This window comes from Mauremys mutica, chromosome 9 (assembly GCF_020497125.1).
Source record: "Mauremys mutica isolate MM-2020 ecotype Southern chromosome 9, ASM2049712v1, whole genome shotgun sequence".
Lineage (NCBI taxonomy): Eukaryota > Metazoa > Chordata > Testudines > Geoemydidae > Mauremys > Mauremys mutica.
In genome coordinates, this window is record NC_059080.1 from 14,373,931 (window position 1) to 14,401,601 (window position 27,671).

The 27,671-nt window shown below is 38.9% G+C and overlaps 1 protein-coding gene across 3 annotated transcripts in view; it reads right to left on the reverse strand.

Annotated features, from left to right (window-relative positions):
• Positions 1-21,948, reverse strand: part of THOC2 (THO complex 2) — a 105,506-nt gene extending 83,558 nt beyond the window's left edge. Inside the window, exons 1-4 of one of the 3 annotated variants that reach the window (XM_045030101.1) lie at positions 21,833-21,930; positions 15,635-15,693; positions 11,995-12,086; positions 8,660-8,711 (exon numbers count right to left, since the gene is read on the reverse strand). In XM_045030101.1, coding sequence (XP_044886036.1) covers positions 8,660-8,711; positions 11,995-12,086; positions 15,635-15,693; positions 21,833-21,900 — 271 coding nt within the window. In that variant the 5' untranslated portion in view covers positions 21,901-21,930. Of the gene's footprint in view, positions 1-8,659; positions 8,712-11,994; positions 12,087-15,634; positions 15,694-21,832 lie in introns of all 3 variants that reach the window. The other 2 variants (XM_045030102.1, XR_006582183.1) reach the window with 2 other exon arrangements.
• Positions 21,949-27,671: the final 5,723 nt, after the last annotated feature.

The following is a 27,671-nucleotide window of genomic DNA, read 5'->3' on the forward strand; positions in this document are numbered from 1 at the left end:
CAGTTTGTGAGGGACCCCATGGAGCCAGTCTCTAGGAAACAGATAAATGCATGGAGGTTAAGTCCATTAATGGTTATTACCCATCCTGGCTAAGGAATGGTGTCCCTAGCCTCTGTTTGTCAGAGGGTGGAGATGGATGGCAGGAGAGAGATCACTTGATCATTACCTGTTAGGTTCATTCCGTCTGGGGCACTTGGCATTGGGTACTGTCAGTAGACAGGATACTGGGCTGGATGGACCTTTGGTCTGACCCAGTATGGCTGTTCTTATGTTCTAAGCTAAATGAACCCAAAGTTATGGAGACAGATATGAGTCAAGGAAACGAGCAGAGTATCAGAAACCTGGAAAAATCTCTGACTGGATGGGCTCAGGCGTTTGGTCGCAAGCTGAGGTGGTTCAAAAGTTTTGGATTTTTTTTTTAAGCAGAATTTTTTATTGTTTCTTTAAACAAACACAGCAAGCAGCAAATATTTGGCCACACACTTCTGAAACCCCAAACCACGTTCAGGTTTTGGCAGACTAATTTCAGCTTTTCAATTAAAAAAAAAAACAGAAACAAATTTTGAAGGAAAGCAGACATTTTCCGTGATTTTTTTCTGCTTTTTAAAAACCCCTAGTTTTTGATCCAAAAAAAGTTTTGACGGAAAATATTTGTCCAACCCTTTTAATGAGCTTTAGTGCCTTTTAGCACTAGCTGATGCTGAGAACAAGTGATACCTTGTAAAGGTGACTTGAAAAGAAGTTCTCTCAAAACTGGGTTTGTGCCAAGATGCGGAAGGTTTTTAAATGTTTATTTTTCCCAGGGCTTCCCCCCCCGGGGGGGGGGGGAAGTGCCCTGGGCCCCGGCCCCCATGAGAATATAGTATTCTATAGTACTGCAGCTTTTTTTATGGAAGGGGCCCCTGAAATTGCTTTGCCCCAGACCCCCTGAATCCTCTGGGCTGCCCTACCCTGAGGCCCCTGCTGCATCCCACACCCCTTCTGCACCCTGATCCCCCTGCCTGCACCCCAACCCCCTGCTGCACCTCAACTCCCTGCCCTGAGCCCCTATCACACCCTTCATGCACCCTCTGGGGGAAGGGAGGGGGTGAAGTTGGGGTGGGGACTTCAGGGAAGGGGTTGGAATTGGGGCAGGGAAGGGGTGGAAAGAGGCAGGGCCTCATGGAAGGAGTGAAGTGGGGGCAGGGCTGAGGGCTGTGACGGGGGGTGTCAGTGATGTGGCCCTTGGGCCAATGAACTAGCCCTCATGTGGCCCTCGTGGTCAGTTGAGTTTGAGACCCCTGGTTTAACTAATCTTGTGCACAGAACAACTGTTCTCTCCTCATTCAAATTTTTCCTCAAAAAACACTCCCCCTTTCACCAGGCCTATCAACTCGAGTCTTCCATTGTTATATAAAACATGTTTCCTTAAAGATTTTAAAATTATAAAAAAATAACTGTTTTGAACCCCAGGTTGTATCATATTCTGCCTCTCACAGCCTGTATCTTTGATCCTGTTGCTCACAATCCCTTACTCCATATCTGTTATCAGTTATCACTTTAGATTGCAAACTCTTCAGGGAGAAATATTAGATGAAATTTTGCTCTGAATTACACTTGTGGAACAAGACAGAATTCAGCCCTTTATCTTTTTATTTCTGCATGTAAAACTGATATTCACTCACCCACTGAGCTACAGATAATAAATGAGGTAATGAACATATCAAAAATAAATGCCAGTTACGCAAAAGTCATTTGATTTGGAAACAGTAACTACTATCCTGAAGACCCCTGGCTACATTAAATTTTACTGGCAACTGTATTACGTTTGAACCCAAGCAAAATTAATGATCAAGTATTTGGATTATAAATTTTTTAGGGACAGGAAGCATGTTGTTTCGATGGACATGTGAGGTTACTAATGAAACTAAATCCAGCTTATAAATTAATAAATTGTTTTTAAGCAAGTTTGATTTCTAAAATAACAGCAGTATACAAATAAAACCATTTTCACTAAAAGGGAGCAAAGAAATATACTGGCCTAGTCTCTGAAATTCAATTTTCCATTGACGTTTTGTTTTCTCAAAATAGAATGACAGCAGTTTTTTGGAAATATTACACATACACTTCTATTCTAAATAAAAAGAGCGATGATCTGTGACAGACTAAAGGAAAGACATTTAAATATGAAGCACATATGGCCAGTGGTGCTGGAACAATTTTTATAGTGAGGGTGCTGAAGGTAGAAACCAGGTATTAGAGTTATTAATAGGGCTGTCAAGCAATTAAAAAAATTAATCGTGATTAATCGTGATGTTAAACAATAATAAAATACCATTTATTTAAATATTTTTGGATGTTTTCCACATTTTCAAATATTGATTTCAGTTACAACACAGAATACAAAGTGTACAGTGCCTACTTTATATTTATTTTTATTATAAATATGTGCACTGTAAAAATGATAGAATAGTATTTTTCAATTCACTTAATACAAATAATGTAGTGCAATCTGTTTATCATGAAAGTTGAACCTACAAATGTAGAGTTATGTACAAAAAATAACTGCATTCAAAAATAAAACAATTAAAAACTTTAGAGCCTACAAGTCCGCTCTGTCCTACTTCTTCTTCAGCCAATTGCTCAGACAAACAAATTTGTTTACATTTGCAGGAGATGATGCTGCCCACTTCTTGTTTACATCATCTGAAAGTGAGAACAGGTGTTCACATGGCCCTGTTGTAGCCAGCATTACAAGATATTTACGTGCCAGATGTGCTAAAGATGCATATGTCCCTTCATGCTTCAACCATCATTCCAGAGGACATGCGTCCATGCTGATAATGGGTTCTGCTCGATAATGATCCAAAGCAGTGCAGACCAATGCATGTTCATTTTCATCATCTGACTCAGACGCCACCTGCGGAAGGTTGACTTTCTTTTTTGGTGGTTCAGGTTTTCTAGTTTCCACATTGGAGTGTTGCTCTTTTAAGACTTCTGAAAGCATGCTCCACACCCCGTCCCTCCCAGATTTTGGAAGGCATTTCAGATTCTTAAATCTTAGGTCATATGCTGTAGCTATCTTTAGAAATGTCACATTGGTACCTTCTTTGTGATTTGTCAAATCTGCAGTGAAAGTATTCTTAAAACAAACAACATGCTGGATCATCATCCGAGACTGCTATAACATGAAATATATGGCTGAATGCGAGTAAAACAGAGCAGGAGACATACAATTCTCCCCCAAGGAATTCAGTCACAAATATAATTAACATTTTTTTTTTAAATAAGCATCATCAGCATGGAAGTATGTCCTCTGGAACAGTGACTAAAGCATGAAGGGGTATACGAATTTTTAGCATATATGGCATGTAAATATCTTGCAATACCGACTACAAAGGTGCCATGCGAACGTCTGTTCTCACTTTCAGGTGACATTGTAAATAAGAAGCGGGAAGCATTATCTCCTGTAAATGTAAACAAACTTGTTTCTCTGAGCGATTGGCTGAATAAGAAGTAGGACAAAGTGGACTTGTAGGCTCTAAAGTTTTACATTGTTTTGTTTTGAGTGCAGTTATGTAACAACAATAACAAAAAACTACATTTGTAAGTTGCACTTTCATGATAAAGAGATTGCACTACAGTTCTTGTCTGAGGTGAATTGAAAAATACTACACCTCTACCTTGTATAACGTTGTCCTCAGGAGCCAAAAAAATCTTACCGAGTTATAAGTGAAACAGCATTATATCAAACTTGCTTTGATCCACCGGAGTGTGCAGCCCCGCCCCCCCCGGAGCACTGCTTTACCGCATTATATCCGAATTCATGTTATATCAGGTCGTGTGATATCGAGGTAGAGATGTATTTCTCATTTCTTTTATCGTTTTTCAGTGCAAATATTTGTAATAAAAATAAAGTGAGCACTGTACACTTTGTATTCTGTGTTGTAAATGAATTCAATATATTTGAAAATGTAGAAAAACATTCAAAATATTTAATAAATTTCAATTGGTATTCTATTGTTTAACAGTGTGATTAACACTGTGATTAATCGCGATTAATTTTTTGTAGTTAATCACATGAGTTAACTGTGATTAAATCAACAGCCCTAGTTATTACTACTTCAAGCCAAGGAACCCAGTTCCAGCACGTATACATCCTTAATTCATACAGTTGTGACAAAAGCAGAGATTTGAGTATCAACTATTATTTGACATTTTCCAGATTTTTCAGTTATGCCACAACTGTTTTATTCAACAATATTTTAAATCCGCTAAAGTCTAATTAATTTGCCCTGAGACTGAAAAACTGTAATGAACTTGCTGCTTTTAAACAAACTGAGCTCTATCGCTCTGTGAATGTGATACTGTATAATTTATCTACGTTTCTGCATCTGAATTTTTTGAACAAATTTTCTTTGTAATCAGCTTTTAGAGTTATTCAAGAGAAAACAATCTACCCTATATTTTCTATTATCCATAACATGTAGAAATCAAGTAGCAATTACCAAATATGCAGTAGTATAATTACTGTGAATTTTAACTCAGCTGTGCGCTCAGTTAACTATAATGGCTTGTCTATAAAGTAACTGGGCAATTAGTCTGCATATTCTATAAAGAAAGAATCATTTTGACGTTTTTCAATAAACACCCACACCAGATTTTTATACATCAATATTTAATCCTTTTAAATATGTTTTCTACATATATGCAAATATGTTTTCTACAACTATGTTTTAAATCTAGAACTAGAAAAGGGATCAGGCCTTACTTGGAACTAATCATTTACATTGAGTACAAAAAAATCTCAATTGTTAGTTTAACACTGAAGCTGAGAAATCAAGTGCAAAAGTTAAAGTTACTCCTGCAATATTAACCATTGCTTTGAACGTACCTAGTAGTATGTATTTGTCTTGTTAAACAGTGATATATTTTGTATTGTTAAAGTAGGATATCAAAATCACAGAGCACTTAACGTGGCTCTGGTTAATATCGCAGGAAGAACTTCCATTTTGAACTTCCTGCCATTCGATTTCTCAACCTCCTTCATGTTGCTTTAAATACTACTATTTGCATTTAGGGCCAGATTGTGGCCCATTTGTATAGCACTACAAGGTGCCCCATTACTACCTTACTACGGCTCACAACACAGAAGGTGAATGAAGCAGCCTCTATAGAAGCATAGAGCACAGTTAGGTTGGCATGTCAGAAAACATACAGTAAGCTAGGTACAGAGCCAGTGAAGTTTACACTTTTCCCAGATCAGCAGTCAAACTGAAGGTTTGTGTACACTACCACTTAAGGTGATGTAAATTATGTCACTAGGGGGGTGAGAGGTGGAGGGGGTGTGAAAAAGCCTCCCCCACAAGCAATGCAAGTTACGTCAACCTAAGCACTGTCCACATTAGTGGTATGTCAGCGGGAGACGCTCTCCCGCCAACATAGTTGCTGCCTCTCGCTGAGGTGGAGTAATTATGCCTCTCCTGTCAGCATAGCATATCTTCCCCAGATGTGCATTGGTGCAGATGAGCTGATGTAGCACAGTAGTATAGATTAGCCCTGAGTCACAATCTCTCTCCTGAACTACTCCAGACACATTGCAACAATGCATAACCCCTATCTCAGGGAAGATCATTAATGCACAAACTAGCCCTCATTTTCCCTGACATTTTTAAAAAGAACAAATTCCAGAACTATTTAATTCAGGGATATTAACAAGCCCACAATCTTCACCATAAAAAATCAATCAAAATTATGTTAATATAGAAGCTAGAGTGATATCGATCACGAGACATTAAAAAAGGTCTTTTTTGCCAATCCCTTGTTTCTACTAATGGAGAATTTGAGTGATCCCAAGGATCCTATTTTCAGAAACAATTTAGGGTAGGCCAGGCCAGCATTATCTTCTCCTGTAGCCACAACTCTCTCAACAGCTACTGTTGAGCACTCAGGTGATATGCAAAGCAAGATGACATCTCCTTTATTTATACATGAGCTTTCTTTCCCAGCCCCAAATGTTTCTGCTTATTTATTTACATTTGAAAAAATCAGATCCAAAATACGCATGTTTTTGCTGCAGGATTTTGGCAATAATGCACAATATCAGAGCCCTCCAACATAAAGGGGGAGAAAAAAGTCAGTTTCCTAAATGAAATTAGCAGTTACATTTATACACATTCTTGTAGATTACAAATCTGGAAAAGAAAGAAAAAGAACAGTCTCAAGAGTTTCTTGGTGGTCCATACAGATGTCAAACCAAAAACAGAGAAGATGTTGCTGCTGATACTAATGGTAGTAGCTTGGCCAGTATTTCAGTGATGTTAGCAGTTTTGGGTAAAATGCTATATATTCCTGGATAACAAAATCTTAAATATCTTTAAGAGAAGACTCACTGTCCCTCATTAGTCAAATGAAACTGCAAGATCACTCACTCAACTAAAGCCACATCTCAATTCAATTTAACTTTCTGAACTACAGTTTAAAACTGTTTTTCAGAATCTTTATCTCACTAAATATATATATATGAAATTGAACACAAATCTGACCTCCTGCCAGAAATGCGCTCATAACAGATCAGGTTACTTATCAAGTTACAGAGTTCATATGTTTGATGGTATGGGAAGAAACAGCTCTTCTGATTGCTATCACTGTAGCTAGAAAGAATATTCCTTTGAAATGGGTGGGCTATGTTCCTTCTAATTTTAAATCTTCCTGAATTTGAAGATTAGAATCATAGATTGTTAGGGTTTGAAGGGACCTCAAGAGATCATCTAGTCCAACCCCCTGCTCAAAGCAGGACCAATCCCCAAATGGCCCCCTCAAGGATAGAACTCACAACCCTGGGTTTAGCAGGCCAATGCTCAAACCACTGAGCTATCCCTCCCCCATATATCTTCTTATATAATAAATTTTTCATAGGTCAGTTAGCACCATTTTTGTAAAAATTACCAAACTTTCTACATAAATTGCTTACAAGATATGACTGTTCATCCTTTGATTAAAGAACTAGAACACAATATTCTTTGCCTTGTGTTTTATACCATTTCATATTTATTTATTTTTGTACACAGATTTACCCTCTTGGGGTAATCTGATCTTTGAGGGCACAAGGGTCTGTCCACACAGATCTGACTGCGGCAGCAGGTACTTTTTTAGTAGCTGTGTTTTCATAGTATGTGTTTTTCCAGATATATGTGGATTTACATCATGCCTGCAAGTATCTTCTTAGTTTGTTTTATATATTATATAGGCTGTTTGAAAATTTCAATAAAATATCTTAATTAAAAACAAGGTAAACCATGACATCTTTCTACTGTTAAAAAAAGGCAGGAAGAACTTTTAGTAGATAGAGGGAAACATAAGAACATAAGAATGGCTATACCGGGTCAGACCAAAGGTCCATCTAGCCCAGTATCTGTCTACCGACAGTGGCCAATGCCAGGTGCCCCAGAGGGAGTGAACCTAACAGGCAATGATCAAGTGATCTCTCTCCTGCCATCCATCTCCATCCTCTGACAAATAGAGGCTAGGGACACCATTCCTTACCCATCCTGGCTAATAGCCATTTATGGACTTAACCAACATGAATTTATCCAATTCTCTTTGAAATGCTGTTATAGTCCTAGCCTTCACAACCTCCTCAGGTTAAGGAGTTCCACAAGTTGACTGTGCGCTGCGTGAAGAACTTCCTTTTATTTGTTTTAAACCTGCTGCCTATTAATTTCATTTGGTGACCCCTAGTTCTTGTATTATGGGAATAAGTAAATAACTTTTCCTTATCCACTTTCTCCACATCACTCATGATTTTATATACCTCTATATAAAAAGAAAAGTTTTGGTCAACTTCATATATTGTAAAAGAATAAAGTGTACTTTTTTCTCTTGCATCTTATCTTTAAAGTATGTGTTTTGTCTATACTCATTGTTCTTCCTGTACCTACCCAGCTGACTGTATTTCTGAACAATAGGTATAATGTAAGACTAAGCTCCATTTCAGTAACAGCATAAGTGTAAATACAGCTACAATAGCAACTACCATTACTATTTACAATCCGGATTTGTAAGAATTAAAGACAAATTATGATTAACATGTTTAGAAGAGCTTTTGTTTAAAAGTCATAATTATGGTTACTATTGCTAAGTCAGTGACTTCACAACCTCTAAGAGCAAGCTTCTGTAACTTTTTTGTGCATGTATTCCCATCGACTTTAATGGGACTATTGGAATAAGTAAAGGTTGCACAATCAGGACAGAAATGTACGTATGTTGCTCCTTTTATTGGGAGTTCTGAAAGGAATTTTTGTAAATAAGAGCCTCATCTCCAATATGGATCCTTCCACAAAACTACAATAAAGGGCAGATAATGCCTAGAGACTGCTGGGAAACTACCAAAAAATCTTCAGCTAAAAATAGTCAATCATTAAGACCAGTAATCTGCCTCTGTTGTCTGGAAATTTGGAATGCCTGACACACTGCACCAATGCATTAGTACTAATGGCAGAAACGTCAACTCTGCTAGTTATAGGGAGATGCATAATAGTCCTGTTCAAACAGATTGTAATTACCATCAATTTCCTTGACTTCTAAACAACGTACATATAGTTTGGTAAGGCATAAGTAGTGTTTTATTATGCAACACACACTTCTCCTTCAGAGTGATGAAAGGAAGAAAGAAACCTACCCAATATGCAGAATACATCAGCAAGGATGGAGGACATGTCATCCCGAAATTCCTAACAAAAACAAAAAAAGACAGTAAATGCAGGAATACCACAATGTGTAATAAGAATATTTTAGTCTATTGTTTTAATAAAGGAATAGAGTCTTGACAGAAATGTCAATTTAGATCCACTAACATTACTCTTGTTAAATCAATGAACAGGAGTGGTTTAACTATCTATTGTGCCTGATGTGTTTGGTAAAATACAAAAGAACATATTAATACAAAGGAAACCATTATCAAGTGAGCTGAAAAGTACTGAAAGAAAAATCCAGTAAGAAAAATCTCAAGAACAGTTAAACTCATGTCTGAGGGTATGGCATAAGTTTTAAAAGTGCACTGAATTAGAAATGCTATTATTAGAGGCTGACAAGACACGCCCATTGTACGTCCCTGTTTTCAAGTGCTTCTACAATTCAGTTTTGGAACTAAGTATTTTATATTTATTCTTCAACCCAAAGATGCCTTTTTTGGGTGCACAATTAAGATTCAATTAACCTGGTTTGGGTTCTTTTTGTTATTCTAAGTGGTGGTGATACACAGTTAAATAGAAATGACATTCTGCATGCCTTAAGAATATTCTTTTGCCTGAACAGCATATTGAAGAATACTTTAAGCCAGCTAACTTCAAAAAAGTTTTGATTAATAATCAAATTTAAAATTATTTTAAGAATGTACTGTGCATCAACAGTACACTGAATTTCCTAAATATAATTTTCCAAGTTTACAGTTTAAAGCATGTCCACAGCCAGTTTTATTCATTTTGATAATTATTCAAAACTATATAGTGTCACAAACAAATCAAAGTTCTGACTTTTGCACTTACAAAATCCGAACCATAATATCGTTTTTAACTTATATAAACATATAAAACACACATTTCATTAAAGTTAAAATGACTGAACACCGCTTAACAATAGTGACTGTTTCAGAAATGGTGTAAATAAGAGGTGGAGTGTCAAAGGCACAAATGACAGTCAGGTATCCTAAGTCAAGAGAATGTAGGTACCCTAAATGTCATTTGTGCCTTTGAACATCTCCCTTAATTTCGAAGTTAAAAATCAGAGAATTTAAGAAATGGCTTCATGTAACAAATCATCTGCCAAACTGACACCATACACTATGTACCCAAACACTAACACACAGTAACTCCAGATCCTGGGGTTCCCATTTCACCCTAGGCTGAGTACATTGAAAAGACAATGCCATATAAATCAAGGTAGATTAAAAAAAATTAAATTAAAAAAACAGTTTGTTTTAAATTAAATCATACATGGTTTTCTTTTTAAAAATAAATCTATTTAAAACTGAAATTGAGAATCTATGTTAATTACTAAATTTACTTTAAATCTATTATATGATTTAAATAAAAATAATATTCAAACAGTATATGTTTGCTGCCAGAATTTAATGATATTCAAACTACTGAACTGGTGGAAGTTGCTGGGGTAGCCTACAGCAGTGGTTCTCACCAGGTAGTATGTGTACCCCTCGGAGTACACAGAGGTCGTCCAGGGGTACATCAACTCATCAAGATATCTGTCTAGTTTTACAACAGGCTACATAAAAAGCACAAAAGCAGTCAGTGCAAACTAAAATTTCATACAACTTGTTTATACTGCTCTATATACTATACACTGAAATGGAAGTACAATATTTATATTCCAATTAATTTATTTTATAACTGTATGTTAAAAATGAGAAAGCAAGCAATTGTTCAGTAATAGTGTGCTGTGACACTTTTGTATTTTTATGTCTGATTTTTGTAAGCAAGTAGTTTTTAAGTGACGTAAAACTAGTTTTGTGCATTCCAGTTTCCATCCAAATACAGCTGGGCAAAAATCCAAAACAATAAACATTTACTAAATAAGAAATGCATCACTCACCATTTTTTAACATAATAAAGAAGTAAAAACTTAGAATCTAATTAAGTGCACATTAGCTATACAATTATACAATATGAGAAAAATGTAGTTAGATATAGCATATCCTTCAGGTCAGCAAAAAGAAATACCAAAATTAGCATAAAGGCTGTATTCAGTTGCAAATCAATATGTTTTAATGGTTACCAACCAGTGAAAATCAACCTCTCTTTAGGAAAATAATTAAAAAGCACAACAGCCAAACAAAATTAAAACAGGTTATCTAAATCAATCCACCCTCCCCCCCCCTCCCCCCAATAGCTTCAGTCCTGAGGTATTTTTAAATATGTTGGAAATTTAAGTGAGCTCCACATAAATCAGACATAGCATTAGCTAAAAAGCCCACAGCGCTGTTCTATAGCTACCCCAAACACCCACTCCTCCCTCCTGAACATTCTAGTATCTAAACTATTTTCTACAGTAAAAGTACTGATTGTAAAAACTGAAAGGCTTCGCTAGCATTGTGGGTACACAAAAGAACAATAAAGTTAAAAAAGATCCAAACTTCCCAGTCAATAATGTCCCCCATGTATGTCTATAAAACATTTGTTTCTCTCTTCAGCTTTTCACCAGATAATCCTCAATATACTTTCCACAAATACCATTTTAACCTAGCCTTGGGAAATTTTCATTCAATTACAGTGTACTTCAACAGGAAAGATGTAGCATCACCAACATATTCTTTACAGTGGTCTTGGCACAATAGTTATAACTGTATACAAGTAATATTTGTCATTTCAGTGTTTTCATTCCCTCTCTCTTCACAACACACAGTCTTGCATCCAAAGAAGTGGGTATTCACCCATGAAAGCTCATGCTGCAAAACGTCTGTTAGTCTATAAGGTGCCACAGGATTCTTTGCTGCTTCTACAGAACCAGACTAACACGGCTACCCCTCTGATACTTCACAACACACAGTAGACCTTAAAGTTATGCTGAAACTATAAGGTGCTAACAGTCAAAAGTGTCACCTTAATTGGGAGGGGACGGGTGGAGAGGGATAGAACAAGATGGGCAGAGTATCTGACATAGAGTTACACTTCCAAGTCCACTTCACCAAGCAGTGGTAGCTATGTTGGCAGGAGAGCTTCCCCCACCGACACAGCGCTGTCCACACCGGTGCTCAGAATGATGCAACTAATGTCACTCGGGGAGTGGCTTTTTCACACCCCTGAGCACTTGAGTTATACTGAACTAAGTGCTAGTGTGTACAAGCCCCAAGAGTAAAAGCAGTTTCTTTAGAAGTTTTAAGGGACTATGGCTGCAGGGTCTGGTGTGTTTCTGCTGGTTAACCATTTACTCTGACTTCCATAAGTAATAAGCTAACTAAAATATTAAATAAACCTACAGCAAGTAGTACAAATATATACTTACTATAACATCACTGAGAACATTAGAAGCTTGATCGTGCTTTAGGTTTCCCTTGACAACGTGATTTGCAAGCTCATACAGAGCCTGCTGGATATCTGTCAAACATAAAACATAGGATCACAAGTGTTAGGTAATCCTTGGTCTAACTTTTAGGGAAAATCTATTTTTTCCCCCCATTTCACCCAGATTATTTATTTGTATAAGGCAGCGCTTTGAGGTCCCAATCTGGCCTCACGGTACAAGGCATTGTACAAGCACATAGCAAAATATGGTCCTTGCCCTAGAGATTCTATGGAAAGAAAGTTAAATGCCATAGACTAAAATGGGATGAATTATTACACCAGTCTCATGCACAACAATATGAGTTTAACTGGCTAAAGTTCAACATAAAGACACATTTGCATAGTCCACATAAATTGGAGATTACGTCATGACGAAGGAAAAATACTATAATAAACTAAGTTGCAGCTATAAAAATTAAGATAATCAATATCCACTTCTTTAGGTGGAAAATTAATAACTAAGTAACAATTTGTCAGGCTGAATACTTCCTAGAGAGAAAAATGAGAGAAAAACTTCTATGACTAAGTAATGTCACATGCTTCAGAGCGTTACATTAAATTGCAAAGTTCTTCACTGCTCCTTGGAACAGAGACTGTGTGTTAGGGGAGAATTATAGAACATTAAGTACATGCTTGTTTTGTACACATGGTTCCAACAAGTTAAAAACAGATGGCTACACTATTTTAAATGTATAGAGAATTGTCTTTAAAACACCTTATTACAGTGTGAGTAATACATTTATAACAACTAATGTGACTAAAAGCCAAAACACAAAGGAGGTACATTTTCATTATGCGTATAACTATATTACAGGCCGGGGTGGCCAAACCGCTGCTCCTGAGCCACATGAGGCTCTTTTACAGTTAAAGTATGGTTCACAGAGTCCCCTCATTCTCTGCCTAGCAGACTGGAAGCAGGGGGGGAAGCTTGGGGTGGCGGGGTGACGGGATTAGGGACTTCTGAGAGAGATGACTGGTACCTTTGGGAGGGGCACAATTTAAAGGTCCCTCCCAACAGCTTGAGTTATGCCCTCTTAGGCATGACCCCCTACCCTCAGCAGCCTCTCCCTGCAGCTCCCAGGTGTTAGCTCTCCATGGAGAGGCAATGGCAAACACCTGGGAGCTGCAGGGAGGGGCAGGGAGAGGCAACAGCAAAAGCAGTGGCTCACCCTGCAGCTCCCAGCTATTTGCCACTGCCTCTCACTACGGCAGCAGCTCCCAGCTTGCAAGATCCAGCAGCTGCCTTGCAGGGAGGGGGCCGTGCTGCAGCATGTTAACTGACCACGGCCAGCAAACCCTGGCTAAAATTGGGGTGGAGGGAGGGTACATGACCCCATGTAGTATTTCTGATGAAGGAACTCTAATTCATCAGCGCTTAAGCCAATCTCTAACTATTAGAATTCAGGAGGAGACCTAATGTGGGGACATGTAACCCCAACCCTCCGTACTGCAGCAATCTTACATCTTCCTCCAAAGCATATGGTACTGGCCACTGTTGGAGACAGGACAATGAACTATATGAACTTCAGGTCTGATCCAATATGAAGTAGATGTTTGAGGGGGTTGTTTAAATTTTGGGTGGATGTTTAGGATATTTGAAATATATAATTTTCAAAAAGAAGCATTTTATAGTAGGTCAACATATGCTCCAGAAATAATTTAAAAAGTTTAAAACCTTAGTCATCAGATGAGACAGAATCAATCTCTATTACACTTACTGACCTTCTGTTCTCAGCTTAAATCTCAACTTAGTCTGAGAGAGAAACAGCATCCGGGGCAAGTGTTAAAGTATAGCAAAAAAACTCTTGGGGCACAGACTGTCCTATCTGCTTGTATAGCACATAACCCAATGGAACCATAATCCTTGATTGGTGTTTCTAGGATACTACAATAATAATAATAATCAAAATACAAATAAATAAGTTTAATATATAAAGGAAGCAGCAGTTGAATTTGATATAGAACATTCTCAGAATTTTAAGAAGTGCTGGTAGTAACAATTCAGACAAAATAATATTAATTAATCACAGTTTTATTTTTTTATTGAAAGCACCATTGTTGTATCTAAGCATCTTAAAAAAAAAAAGAAAATTTAAAGTGTTTTGTCTTCATCAAGCTAATTTATCTTCTGAAATAGATAAATAGGAGTTCCCCAGTAGACTGTGGGCCTGATTTCCTCTCACTAGTTTTATAACAAAAAACACTGATTTAAATGGAGTTATTCCCATTTTACATCATTGTGAGAGCAGAATCAGACCCTTTTATGTTTTAATTGAATGAGAATTGCTCAATTATAGAGACTGCATAAATTTCATTTTTTTTAAGTATGTCACCAAATCTAGTTACTTTCTTCAATCAGAAGGAAACATCACAAATTCTAGACAGCTTTATAAATTGTATTGAAAGTTTTAATCTCAAGTTTATAAAAGTCAATACAGGAAGATGATGACTGAAAACAGCTCATTTTTGGGCCATCATCCTTGTATTAAAACAATGACTTATTCTAAACATATTTGGGAGTTAAAATATATTTTTGCAATTTTACTGATTTGTTTAACATTAAATACTTTTTATTTTGCAAAATTAATTAAATCACATTGTGTTTCACAATAATAATCCCCTCTGCTTTTATCGTTTCCCAAGGCAACTGTTTTAACAAGATCCCCAGACACCACCTAAACAAAGTAACCAGCATTGCAGACTCCATAATATTGAATCTTTCCTTTCAGGGAATCATGCAGAGCAAACAAAGCCAAAATTCAATTTATCTTGTTTATGTTGAAAAATTATGCTTTTCTATTTTTCCTTCGACATTTTAATCATTCTAATTCTTAAAGCTGCCCATCAAAATTGTACGTATGCGCATTTTAGAATGAACATTAAAACCCTTTTAAAAATTGGAACTTTAGAAACTAAAACTGGCAATATATTTACCCAAGGAAGACAGAATTGGAAACTAAGAACTATAACTCTATAGGAGCAAACTCAACAATATGTTTAAGAGTTTATATTTGCATTATTAAGCAGCTACTTCTGTACGTTCCAAGCATTTCTTATATACCTAATTCCTTGTTAGAATAAAACTCAGCTCTCCACAAAATGTAAGCAGTTGGGCTTTCATTATGGAACTTCACAAGGAGCTTTGGAGATGAAATCCACCTCCCCAACCAAAGACTGGTTGCCGGTCTGCAGAGCGCTCCCTTTACATACTTCCTATGTGAATGTTTGAGATTAACTGAATCTGTGTAAATGCATATCCTCCTTGCTGTATGCAATGAGCTCCCCTTCTTATTATGGCAGCAATCACCATACATATTGACATTCCATCCAGGCACACATATGGACCCTGATCAATTTCATATACACCTCTACCCTGATATAACGTGACCCGATATAACACGAATTCAGATATAATGCAGTAAAGCAGTGCTCGGGGGGGGGAAGCGGGGGGCTGCGCACTATGGTGGATCAAAGCAAGTTCACTATAATGTGGTAAGATTTTTTTGGCTCCCAAGGATAGCGTTATATCGGGGTAGAGGTGTATATACACACTCCAAGTATATTGGGTGATATCAACTTACCTCTGAAAGTCACATTTTCATGGCTTTTATTTTCACTGAGCATGCGGCATAACTGCAAACTGAAAAGAAAAATATTCTTTATACAATTTCAGTTTTCAAAAACAGTCATAAAGTTTAGTTACAAATAAAATTATATAGTACTGTTTGCTGTTCTATATGTATCTAGTTATTTTAGATTATTTTGACAAACCAAACCAGTTGAAAACCAAAACATAACCTTTATTCAATACTTAAAGCTAAAATTATGATCTTAATTTAGAAAAGTTACAAATGTTGTAGTACTTCCATACTCCAACGGTCCTGGATTAGTTTTTTAATTTACAAGAAAACAAAGGTGTCATTGTATAAGTTCAATGGATATGTCCGCCCAGTACCAAGCAGTGGCGAAATACACACAAATAAGATATTATAGTATACTTAGAAGTGTTAAGAGAGACACATGTACACTCTGCGTGTGTATGTGAACGCGCGCACATATAAAAATGACCTTACCGTGAACAATGTTCAGTTTGGGTCACCTCATTTAAAAAAAAACACAGGACTAAAATAAAGTTACAAGTGTGGGAGCTTCCAAGAAGATTAAAAGCAGTTAGTAAGAAAAGAAAAGAAAAGAAAAGAAAAGAAAAGAAAAGAAAAGAAAAGAAAAGAACGACCAGCACTAACTAACCTCTCAAAAACAAGTGACACACAAATTAAAAGGCAAAAAATTTTAAATACTTGTTTCCAATATATAACTGGTATGTGAAACTCACTAATTGCAACAAATAGTTCAAAAATTGTCTAAGAAGGACTAGACATTACAAGTCAGTAAAAAAGCTCATTAAATTAAGTTAGAATAGAGATGTACGAGTTTAACTGGTTAACTGATAAGCCTGATGCTCACTGGTTTCTGTTAACGATTAAATTCTGCCCAGGGTCCCAGCTGCCGCCCTGTGCGCCCAGGGTCCCTCCGGGCTGCCAGCCCCGCAGCCACCTGGCATCCCAGTGCGGCTGCCAGCCCCGCAGCCAGGATGCCAGGCGGCAGCAGGGACCCAGGGGCCAGCAGCGGGGACCCATGTAAAATGTGGGGGTGCTGCAGTACCCCCACACACACCCTAGTTCCTATGGGTAAACGTTTAACCGTGTAACTGACAGAAACTTAATCGGTTACACAGTTACTGTTTTTATATGTTATTTATATCCTTCGTTTATAAAGTGTACAATTATAAATACTTTTAAATAAGGGCTGTGAAGAATTTATAGGAATCGGATTGCTGATTGCTTAGACTAATCTGTTATATTCTTATTTTAGAGAGTAGCCATCTATGGATATGTCCAGAATCTTTATGATCTGTTATGACTTAGTATTTTTCATACTGCTTAGAATAATATAGAGATTGAATTGTCTTAATCTCTTTGTCAATGCCGACTATAGATATTGCATTTTTTAATTTACAGTAGCATGATCCACTCCATACTTTTTGATACATTTGTCATACTTGTTTATCAAAATAAACAAAGACTCTTTTAAAAAGTACAAAAGATCAGACTAGCGAGGATAATATTTAGGGCTGTTGATTAATCGTAGTTAACTCATGCGATTAACTTAAAAAAAAATTAATCGCAATTAATCTCACTGTTAAACAACAGAATACCAATTGAAATTTATTACATATTTTTGGATGTTTTTCTACATTTTCAAATATATCAATTTCAATTACAACACAGAATACAAAGAGTACAGTGCTCACTTTATATTACTTATTACAAATATTCACACTTTAAAAATGATAAAGAAATAGTATTTTTCAATTCACCTCACACAAGGACTGTAGTGCACTCTCTTTATCATGAAAGTGCAAATTACAAATTTAGGGTTTTTTGTTACAAAACTGTCAAACAAAACGATGTAAAACTTTAGAGCCTACAAGTCCACTCAGTCCTACTTCTCGTTCAGCCAATTGCTAAAAGAAACAAGTTTGTTTATATTTACAGGAGATAATGCTGCCTACTTCTTAATTACAATGTCACCTGGAAGTGAGAAGAGGCATTTGCATGGCACTGTTGTAGCTGGTGTTGCAAGATATGTATGTGCCAGATGCACTAAAGATTCATATGCCTTTTCATTCTTTGGCCATTGTTCCAGAGGACATGCTTCCATGCTGATGATGCTTGTTAAAAAAATAATGTGTTAATTAAATTTGTGACCAAACTCATTGCTGGAGAATTGTATGTCTCCTGCTCTGTTTTACCCACATTCTGCCATATATTTTATGTTATAGCAGTTTCGGATGATGACCCAGCACGTTGTTCATTTTAAGAACACTTCCACTGCATGCTTTCTGAAGTCTTAAAGGAGCAACACACTGATGCAGAAACTATAGAACCCAAGCCACCAAAAAAGAAAATCAACCTTCTGCTGGTGGCATCTGACTCAGATGGTAAAAATGAACATTTGTTGGTCCTCACTGTTTTGGACCATTACCAAACAGAACCCTTCATCAGTATGGATACATGTCCTCTGGACTGGTGGTTGAAGCACCAAGGTACACATGACTCTTTAGCGCATCTGGCATGTAAATATCTTGACATGCCAGCTACAATGCCATTGAAACACCTGTTCTCATTTTCAGGTGACACTGTAAACAAAAAGCAGGCAGCATTATCTTCTGCAAATGTAAACAAACTTGATTGGCTAAACAAGAAGTAGGACTGATTGGACTTGTAAGCTCTAAAGTTCTACATTGTTTTATTTTTGAACGCGGGGGGGGGGGTTGTACGTAACTCTACATTTGTAAATTCAACCTTCCTGGTAAAGAGATTGCACTACAATACTTGTATTAGGTGAACTGAAAAATACTATTTCTTTTGGGGATTTTTTTTACAGTGGAAATGTTTGTAACCAAAAATAAATGTAAAGTGTGCACTGTACAGTTTGTATTCTGTGTTGTAACTGAATATATTTGAAAATTATCGAAAACATCCAAAAATATTTAAATAAATTGTATTCTATTAACAGTGTGATTAATTATGATTTATTTTTTTAATTGCTTGACAGCCCTAATATTACAAAAGCCATCAACTCTCATGCTTCAGAGCATAACCTGATCACCACACTTTTATACAGTATTATATAAGGAGCAATATGTAGTGGGCTGTTTACATCTGCCTTTTGAGCATCCAGAACTGGTCACAGTCAAGAATCAAAATACTAAACAAGAATCTATTTGGTCTACCTCATTAGGACAATTCCCAAATTGTAAAATAATGTTTAAGTATAGATAACTAATAACTTTGCCAACATACCATTTCAGACTGTGATCTTGCTGGATCTCATGAGCTACCCTACATTACCAGAAATTAATGAATTTTCCTAGCTGTCCTCACCTTTCCTTCCTACTAACCGTAGATTGTTCCCCAGACACTTTTTGGTTCAAAACATAGGCTTGAGAATAGGAGCTTGCCCCCAATGAAAAAGATGGGTAAAACAAGTTTTGCTAACATCTGTCACTTAGCTTTAGTTGCTAGAAATACAGGTGGTGTCCTTCTACAGCTCATCTCCTTCCCACACTTTATGAACTTAATCAGTCATGCTATGCGTTTAATTTAGGCTGCAAGCTCTTTAGAGCTGGAATCATGTCCTAGGTCTTCTGCAAAGCACCTAGCACCTTTTCTAAGCTTCTAATTCCTCATTTCTAGAACTGTTACAAAATATTTTTGAAGCATTTCATTTTGATATCTAAAATGAATGTAAAATGCAATCAATAAATGCTTTTCTTTATTAACAGAAGGGATTGGTCAGTGTTTCAAAATAAAAATTCTAGAAAAATTACTCAGTATGTACTTTCAAGGAAACCAGAATTTTGGTGTGCAAGAAATCTTCTGAAATGTTTGATAAAGATACAATTCTTCACCTTTAAAAGATTTAAACTGGTAACACTGTGATAAGCCATCATGAATGGACCAAAATCATTTTATATTGTGTTTTGTTTTTTAAAAGCATGGATTCAAAACCTAGGCTAGAATACTTTCATGTAACATATTTCCAAGATAGTCTTTTTGTTAGAAAATGGTTTAGCTGATCTGTATGAATCTTATAATAGCCAAAGACTAAGCTAATCCATCCCTTCTAAACTGCTGAAAATTTGCTTTTATAGCACTACAGAGTCTTCAAACAACGCACGTATCTTTACACAATCAACTATGAAATATATCTCAACATTAATTTTGTATTACCCAACTATCATAAGAGGGTATTCAAAAATGAATCATATGGAACAGTTTCCTAACTCAAACGTGAGTAAGAACTGGACCAGAAAAAAAATGGTAAGTCTTGACTACATGCCTTGTACGTGAAACCTATGTTATATGAAAAATACTGTGTAATTTACTGAGCTATATCTATTTATATATTTTAATAGACACTGCTTAAGTATTACATTTGTATATTCCATTGTTCTTGCTATATACACATAAAAATGTGTAAACAATGGCTAATATACGGTCTCTATACTTATTCACTATCTTTCAAGTTTATTGTGAATTCAGTTGTCAACATAGAATCCTAAACAGGGAAAGTTAAAAAGGAGTTTGAACTTTAGTTTCTTTAATAACTGCAGTGTAGATGGGCCTATATTGTCAGGGGACCCTATACCATACAGCTGTTTCTTTATTTGGTCATAATACAGTTTAGTTTTTAGTACAGACCAAAACGTGTTTAAGCCATGGTTATGTCAAGCCTATATATAGCATGATGCAAGGGCACTAACAACAAGGCTATTCCACTCCTTTCGCTACAAAATGGAAGAGATCAAGGGAATTACAGTGGTGTTTGCAGAGGGCCTTTACATTCTCCATTCACCTCACCACCTCTTCCCCTCATCCAGCTTTTAAGAGGACTGTACAGCTGTGCCAATTTGAGTAAGGGAAATTTGATGCTGTGAATACTATAATGTCTCACTGAAATTCACCTCAAAATATTCTATGCTTAAAATTTAACTTTGAAAGTGTCATCACTTTTAACAAATGGCAGAGAGATGGAAGTTTTTAAGAGCTCTTCAGGTTAATCTACAATATTAAAAAACCTTCATCCCAAGTAACAAGTCAATGTTAAATTGAGGAGATTGTGAATTTCAAGTCAAACCTCCTGATCAGAGGCAACCCCAATACATAATGGGCAATAAATACAATCAGGGAACCTGCCAAAGTGGAGACCTCTTATGAATAGGATCTAGGTCAGCGTAGGCAACCTATGGCATATGTGCCGAAGGCGGCAGGTGAGCTGATTTTCAGTGGCACTCACACTGCCCGGGTCCTGGCCACCGGTCCGGGGGGCTCTGCATTTTAATTTAATTATATATGAAGCTACTTAAACATTTTAAAAACTTTATTTACTTTACATACAACACTAGTTTAGTTATATATTACAGACTTATAGAAAGAGACCTTCTAAAAACGTTCAAATGTATTACAGGCAAGCGAAACCTTAAATTAGAGTGAATAAATGAAGACTGGCACACCACTTCTGAAAGGTTGCCGATCCCTGATAGGTGATACTGACAAGGCATCTCTTTTCTCTGCCAAGCCCAATGGACACAGATGGATTTGGGAGGGCTGAGTGGAACTTTCTTGGCACACAAAGGCCCCCCCGCAGGAGCACCAGGATGGGGTGAACCATGCACGGTAGTGACCACCCTGGGCTGGCTCGGGGAAGAGACGTGGGCGTTAAATCCCTCGGATCGAAGGATTTCGGGGCTGGGGCCTTGCCGGGGAAGCTCAGTATTGGGGCGCCTGCCGCTCCGGCACTGGCGGAGCCAGGGGAACTCGAGAGCCTGCGGCTCAGCCCCGCGGGCGGAGGCACTGGGGGCGAACGGGGGGCAACGCTCGGGGGAGCTTAGCCCAAGGGCAGGAAGGGAGGTTTTGGGACTCGTGCGCCCAGAGCCCAGCGAGCCGAGCCGAGCCAAGCCGGGCCGGGGGAGGGGGGCCGGGTCACGCCCCGGGGAAGGCGCTAGTGAGGGTGAAGGGGCACAGACCCGGCAGGGGCGCTGAGCCGTTTGGGGTGCGGTGTGGGGAAGGCAGCCCGGAGCCCTGCCCTCTGCGTTCCCAACTCCCGGCCCCTCCGCCCGACCGGGCCCCCGACTCCAGCTCCTGCCGCCCGGCCGGCGGGCCCCAGGCTCCGGCGCCCGGCCCCCTCCTCCCCCCGCGCGGCCCCGCACTCACAACTCGCTCTTGCCCGATTTCTCCCAGTTCTTTATCCACTCGGCAGGGAGCGCCCCCGCCGCCGCCATCTTCCCCGTGTGGCGCCGAGAGCCCGGATGGGGTCAGAGGGGACGGGCCGGCCCGCCAGGCATGACGGGAAACGGGCCCGGGGCAGCCTGGGAGAAGAACGCGCGCCCTCCCGCCGACATAACGCTCCAGAGCCCGCCTCCCCGCAGCGGCACGGCACCGCCGCCTGTCCACCTCCCCGGCCGGACACCGCCGGGCCTAGCGAGTCCCCCCACCCCCCGATAGTCCGGCCACACCGGGCCCGCAACACCCCCCCCCCCAGACATGAGTAACACCGAACGCCTAGCAACCCCCCCAATACACCGCTAACACCTGGCCCCCAGCACATTCCCCCATACACCAGTAACACCCTGCCCGCCCCTACACCGATATCACTGGGCCACAGCAACCCAACCAAATACATCCAGCCCCCTGCAGTCCACCCACTGAATACACTAACACCAGACCCCTTGTTATTCCCCTTCTAAATACACCGTGCCCCCAGCAAGTTCCCCAAATACATTGGACCCCTAACAACCCCCCCCTGCCCCCAATACAGTGGGCCCACTGAATGCACCAGGCCCTTGCAACACTCCCCAAATACACTGGGCCCCCTGCAACATTCCCTCAAAGGCACCAGTCAAACCTTCCCTCAAAAGGACCTCACCAATCTCCCCCAGATACACCTGGTCTCCTGTAGTCCACCCACTGAATACACCAAGTTCCCTGCAGTCCACCCAGCAAATACATCGCAGTATACCAGGCCTCCATCAACTTCCCCAAATACACCAGGCCCTCAGTCACTGCCCTCTCCAAACAGCGGGCCCGCAGCAAATCCCCTCTCACAATGGTACTCTACATTCTCCAGCAACTCCCCCTCCCCAGTGTATTGCAAACACTGGGTGCCCAGCAACTTTCCACCAAATACACCACAAACACCTGGCCTCTACCAATCCCACAGGGGTAGCACTGAGCCTCTAGCAGCTTCCTGCTCATCTCTCCCTCAAACATCCCCATATTGCCTAGACTGCCATCCATGCATATGCCTGTGACTTCACAAACTTATTAAAATAATTTTATTCTTAGATATTTTGCAAAAGGGCACCCATATTACTATCTAATTGTGTAACTCTGTTCTAAAAATTTATAGTGGTAATGTTAATTTGTATAGCTTTAATGATGCAGTTGCAGTCAAGGCACTGCAAAAACTAGTTTGTGTTAAAAACTCATTTCATCCATATTTGTCATACCAATTGTTGTGTATTTGGTTGTCATGGGTTTTGTTACTATGGCAACTGAGTTAGACTATTAAGGGATAGCTCAGCTGGTTTCAACCGGCTGAGTGAGCTCTCTGTTTCTGTAAATAAAATGGAGGTTTTGGTTAGCTGTCTGCTCTCTGGCCTCAAGTGATTGTTTCCTATACCGGCTGCTCCAAGGACTTAACACCAATGGTTTGATAGATATATTCTAAATCTATTGAAAAGAAAGAGTGGTCCCTTCATTTCTAAATCTTAGGGCAAGTCTACTCTACAAAATTAAGTCCACTTAAGTTACGTCAACGTAGAGCCACTGCAGTAATTAAATCAGTTTTTCATGTCCACACTACACCCCTTCTGTCGGCAGCACATTTCCTCGTCAAGAGCGCTTCCACCAACTTAACTGTCAATGTGGGGAATTTTGGGGCACTGACAGCTCGAACCAGGCAGCCTTGGGCTGACAGCCCAGGCCCTGCGGTGCTGTCAGTTCCAGGCAGCAGGGCTCTAGTTGTCAGCCCCTGGCAGTGGGGCTCTGGCTGTCAGGCAGCAAAAGGTGATGTAAGTAATGCAGTATCTACCCAGACACTGCATCAACCTAACTACATTGACCTAAGTGCTATGCCTCTCGCAGAGGTGGAGTTACTAAGTCGCTGTAGTGGGATACTTACATCGGTGGGAGCTTGCAGAGTTGTGCTGACATAAGTTGCTTTACATCACCCTAACTATAATGTAGACCAGGCCTTAGTCTCACAATTCAGATTTCAACATTTGAAGATTCCAGGACCTTTATTTTTTCTTTTTAAGCAAATGAATGAAGAGAAAAAGTAGACATTATGTTTAACTTTTTTTTTCCCAAAAGGCCAAAACATGTATAAAAGAGCTAAAAATATATAAACACTTTACTAATATTGTCCTTCTATGTAAGCAAGGTGCAGTGTGCCCCAATTTACCAGTTTTATTTGAAACCACCACTCCTCTAAACAACACAGCACTTGTGAGCACTTACAATAAAGCTAAGTAAGGTTTATTTAAGTAAAAATAAAGATTTAAGAGGAAATAAGAGAGTGATGGAAACAAGTGGTTACAATACAAAACAAAATCATAGAAAACAAACCAGAGTCTACACTTATCAATAGTTACCTTTCCTATCTAATAAAGTAGATTTCCTCCCCAAATTCAGTCCATTGTAGAGCTGGATGTTTTTTCAGTAAACAGGATCCAAAATGTTCATAGAATCATAGAAATGTAGGGCTGGAAAGGACCTCGAGAAGTCATCTAGTTCAGCCTGCTGTGCTGAGGCAGGACCAAGTAAACCTAGACCATCCCTGACAGGTGTTTATCCAATCTGTTTTTTAAAATCTTCAATGATGGCGATTCCACGGCCTCCCTTGGAAGCCTATTCCAGATCTTAACTATTCTTATAGTTAAAGTTTTTCCTAATATCTAACCTAAATCTCCCTTGCTCTAGATTAAGCCCCTGACTTCCTGTCCTATCTTCAGTGCACGTGGAGAACAATTGATCACTGTCCTCTTTATAACAGCCTTTAACATATTTGGAGACTATAATCAAGTTCCTCCTCAGTCTTCTTTTTTCAAAACTAAACATGCCCAGTTTCTTTAACCCTTCCTCATATGTTAGGTTCTCTAAACCTTTTATTGTATTTGTTGCTCTCCTCTGGATTCTCTCCAATTTTTCCCCATCTTTCCTAAATTGGACCAGAATTGGACACAGTACTCCAGCTGAAGCCTCACCAGTCCCGAGGAGACTGGGACAATTACTTCCCATGTCTTTCATACAACATTGCTGTTAATACATCCCAGAATGATATTAGTCTTTTTTGCAGCTCCATCACATTGTTGATTCATATTAAATTTGTGATCCACTATCACCCCCCCACCCCTGATCCTTTTATGTAGTATTACCACCTAGCCAGTTATTTCCCATTTTGTGGTTGTGCATTAGATTTTTCCTTCCTAAGTAAAGTACTTTGCACTTGTCTTTATTAAATTTCATTTTGTTGAATTCAAACCAATTCTCCAATTTGTCAAAGTTGTTTTTAATTCTAATCCTGTCCACCAAAGCACTTGCAACCCCTCACAGTTTGATGTAATCTGCACATTTTATACGCATACTCTCTACCCTATTATCTAAGTTATTCGTGATAATATTGAATAGTACCAAACCCAGGACTTACCCCTGTGGAACCACAGTTTGACATTGAACCAATGATAACTACTCTTTGAGTATGGACTTTAAACCAGTTTTTCACCCACCTTATAGTAATTTCACTTAGACCACATTTCCCTAGTTTGCTTATGAAAATGTCATGTGGGGATTTTGTCAAAAGTCTTACTAAAATCAAGATATATCATATCTACTGCTTCCCCCCAACCCACTAAGCCAGTAACTCTATTAAAGAAGGAAATTAGGTTGGTTTGGCATGATTTGCTCTTGACAAATCCACATTGGCCATTCCTTATTACCCTATTATGCTCCAAGAGCTTACACACGGATTGTCACGAAAGCAGACTTCCTCCCCAAGGAGTTTCATTAGTGAATGGATGCAAAGTGTCTTTTCCTAGCCTCTGCTATATTGAATATAGTTTTTTGTTTCTGTTCACAGCCAGGACAACGCTCTGTCTGTTCCAATATTCCTTTTTCACCTCTAAGAGGTTTTGATTGTTTGGTGGTGCCTTTGATGGCTTTCTGTTGATAGTTTTGGAAAGAAGCAAAGCTGTTCAGTTGAGCCTTGCATTACCTCACCGGCTGCTTAGGAAGGAATGACAACTCCCTCTTGCTTGGATGGGCCATCCCCAAGGCCCATTACCTGTTGGTGATTATTTTCTACTCCAGCCTTCTTTCAATATAAATAGATTATTCCTTAAAAATTACCCATATATACATCTCACAGTGATTATGAGTCTTGACAAGTTATGAGCTAGCTGTAGACATCTCACATGATATCCCTGTTGAATAAATACCCTGCAAAATATGTATTTGGTGTAATGAGTGCGTCAGGTCTGAAGTGAGAGCTGTTTAAAAGAAGCAGGGGACCCTTTGTCATACCCCTAGGCAAGTCTGCAGGCCTAGGTCCTGAAAGGTTTATGGTGCAAATCAGGAGGTTTTGTGTGTGGATGGTTGGGGATATTGGGCTTAAACCTGAGTCTGAACCTGGATTTACTGTGCAGCGTAGACACACCCCCTAAGCCAGGAGGGAGTGCTTGGGAAGCAGCTGCCCTCTGACAGGGACCATTTCTCTGAGCAGACACCTAAACAAAATATATTAAAGATAAGATATTATTTCTACAGGACTGAACAGTTTTTATATAGTGTGTTCTTTCACAAACACTCTGCCAAACACAACTCAATCTCCTCTATTTCCCTCTTCAGCTCAGCCCTTCCCTTTGTCTCTCCTGTCTATATAGTTAATGTAATCCTTGATTGGTTTTCCTGCTTCTGCTCCTCCTCTTCCATCTTCTTTGTCTACAGATCTGTTTTTCACCCTTGTCAAATATTGCCTATATAGATCACATACCTGTGCTCAAATCCTCATCCGTAATTTCATCTTCACTCTGACCATTGCATTTCTCTTCTCTATGGTGTTCCCAGCTCTCAGCTCTACAGTCTTTAAAATGTGCTGAATTCCTCTGCCCATCTCCACACACATTTTAAGAAATATAACCACATGACCCTACCCGCACAAAAAATTGGCTCCTTTCACTTATAAATCCAGTTAAAAAATGTCCCTTCTTTGAAAAACTTGACTAACATTGCTCCAGCCTCTTTCAGGGACCTTCTTTCTCTTTGGTTTCCTTCCCACTCTTGCTTATCTGACACCAGCCTCCCACTGCCCCTTCACATAATCTCTGCACTGCTGGTATAAAGGTCAACTCTTCCACAGCTCCCTCTATCTGGAAGAGCCTTCCTGTACTCTGTATAGTCACATCAGATTTCTCTATCACCTATGTGACACAGAGGCTCCTTTGAAAAGGGTCCCCTGTTCTTTGCAAACAACTCTCACCTCAGACCTGACAAACTCACTACACCAAAAACAGAAGAACATAAGAATGGCCCTACTGCATCAGACCAAAGGTCCATCTAGCCCAGTATCCTGTCTTCCAACAGTAGACCGTGCCAGGTGCCCCAGAGGGAATTAACAGAACAGGTAATCATCAAGTGATCCATCCTCTGTTGCTCATTCCCAGCTTTTGGCAAAATATCTCACATAATATTTATCCATAAAGAGTAAAGTGTAAGGTATCACCAGAAAGCTTGTAATTTATCAAGATTAATAATCATTGTGAGATGTATGCATGCATAATGTTTAAGGAATAATGTATTTACATTGAAAGTATGCTTTATAAATTTGGAGTAAAAGTTAGTCACCAGGGGATAAAATATCTTGGAGATGGTCCATTTAAGCAGGAGGGAGTTGTCACCCTCCCCTGGCTAGCCAGTGATGTGAGAGGCTCAGTTGTCTAACGCTGATACATCCCAAGACTTTCAGTGAAAAACTATCAGAGACAAATGCAATCAA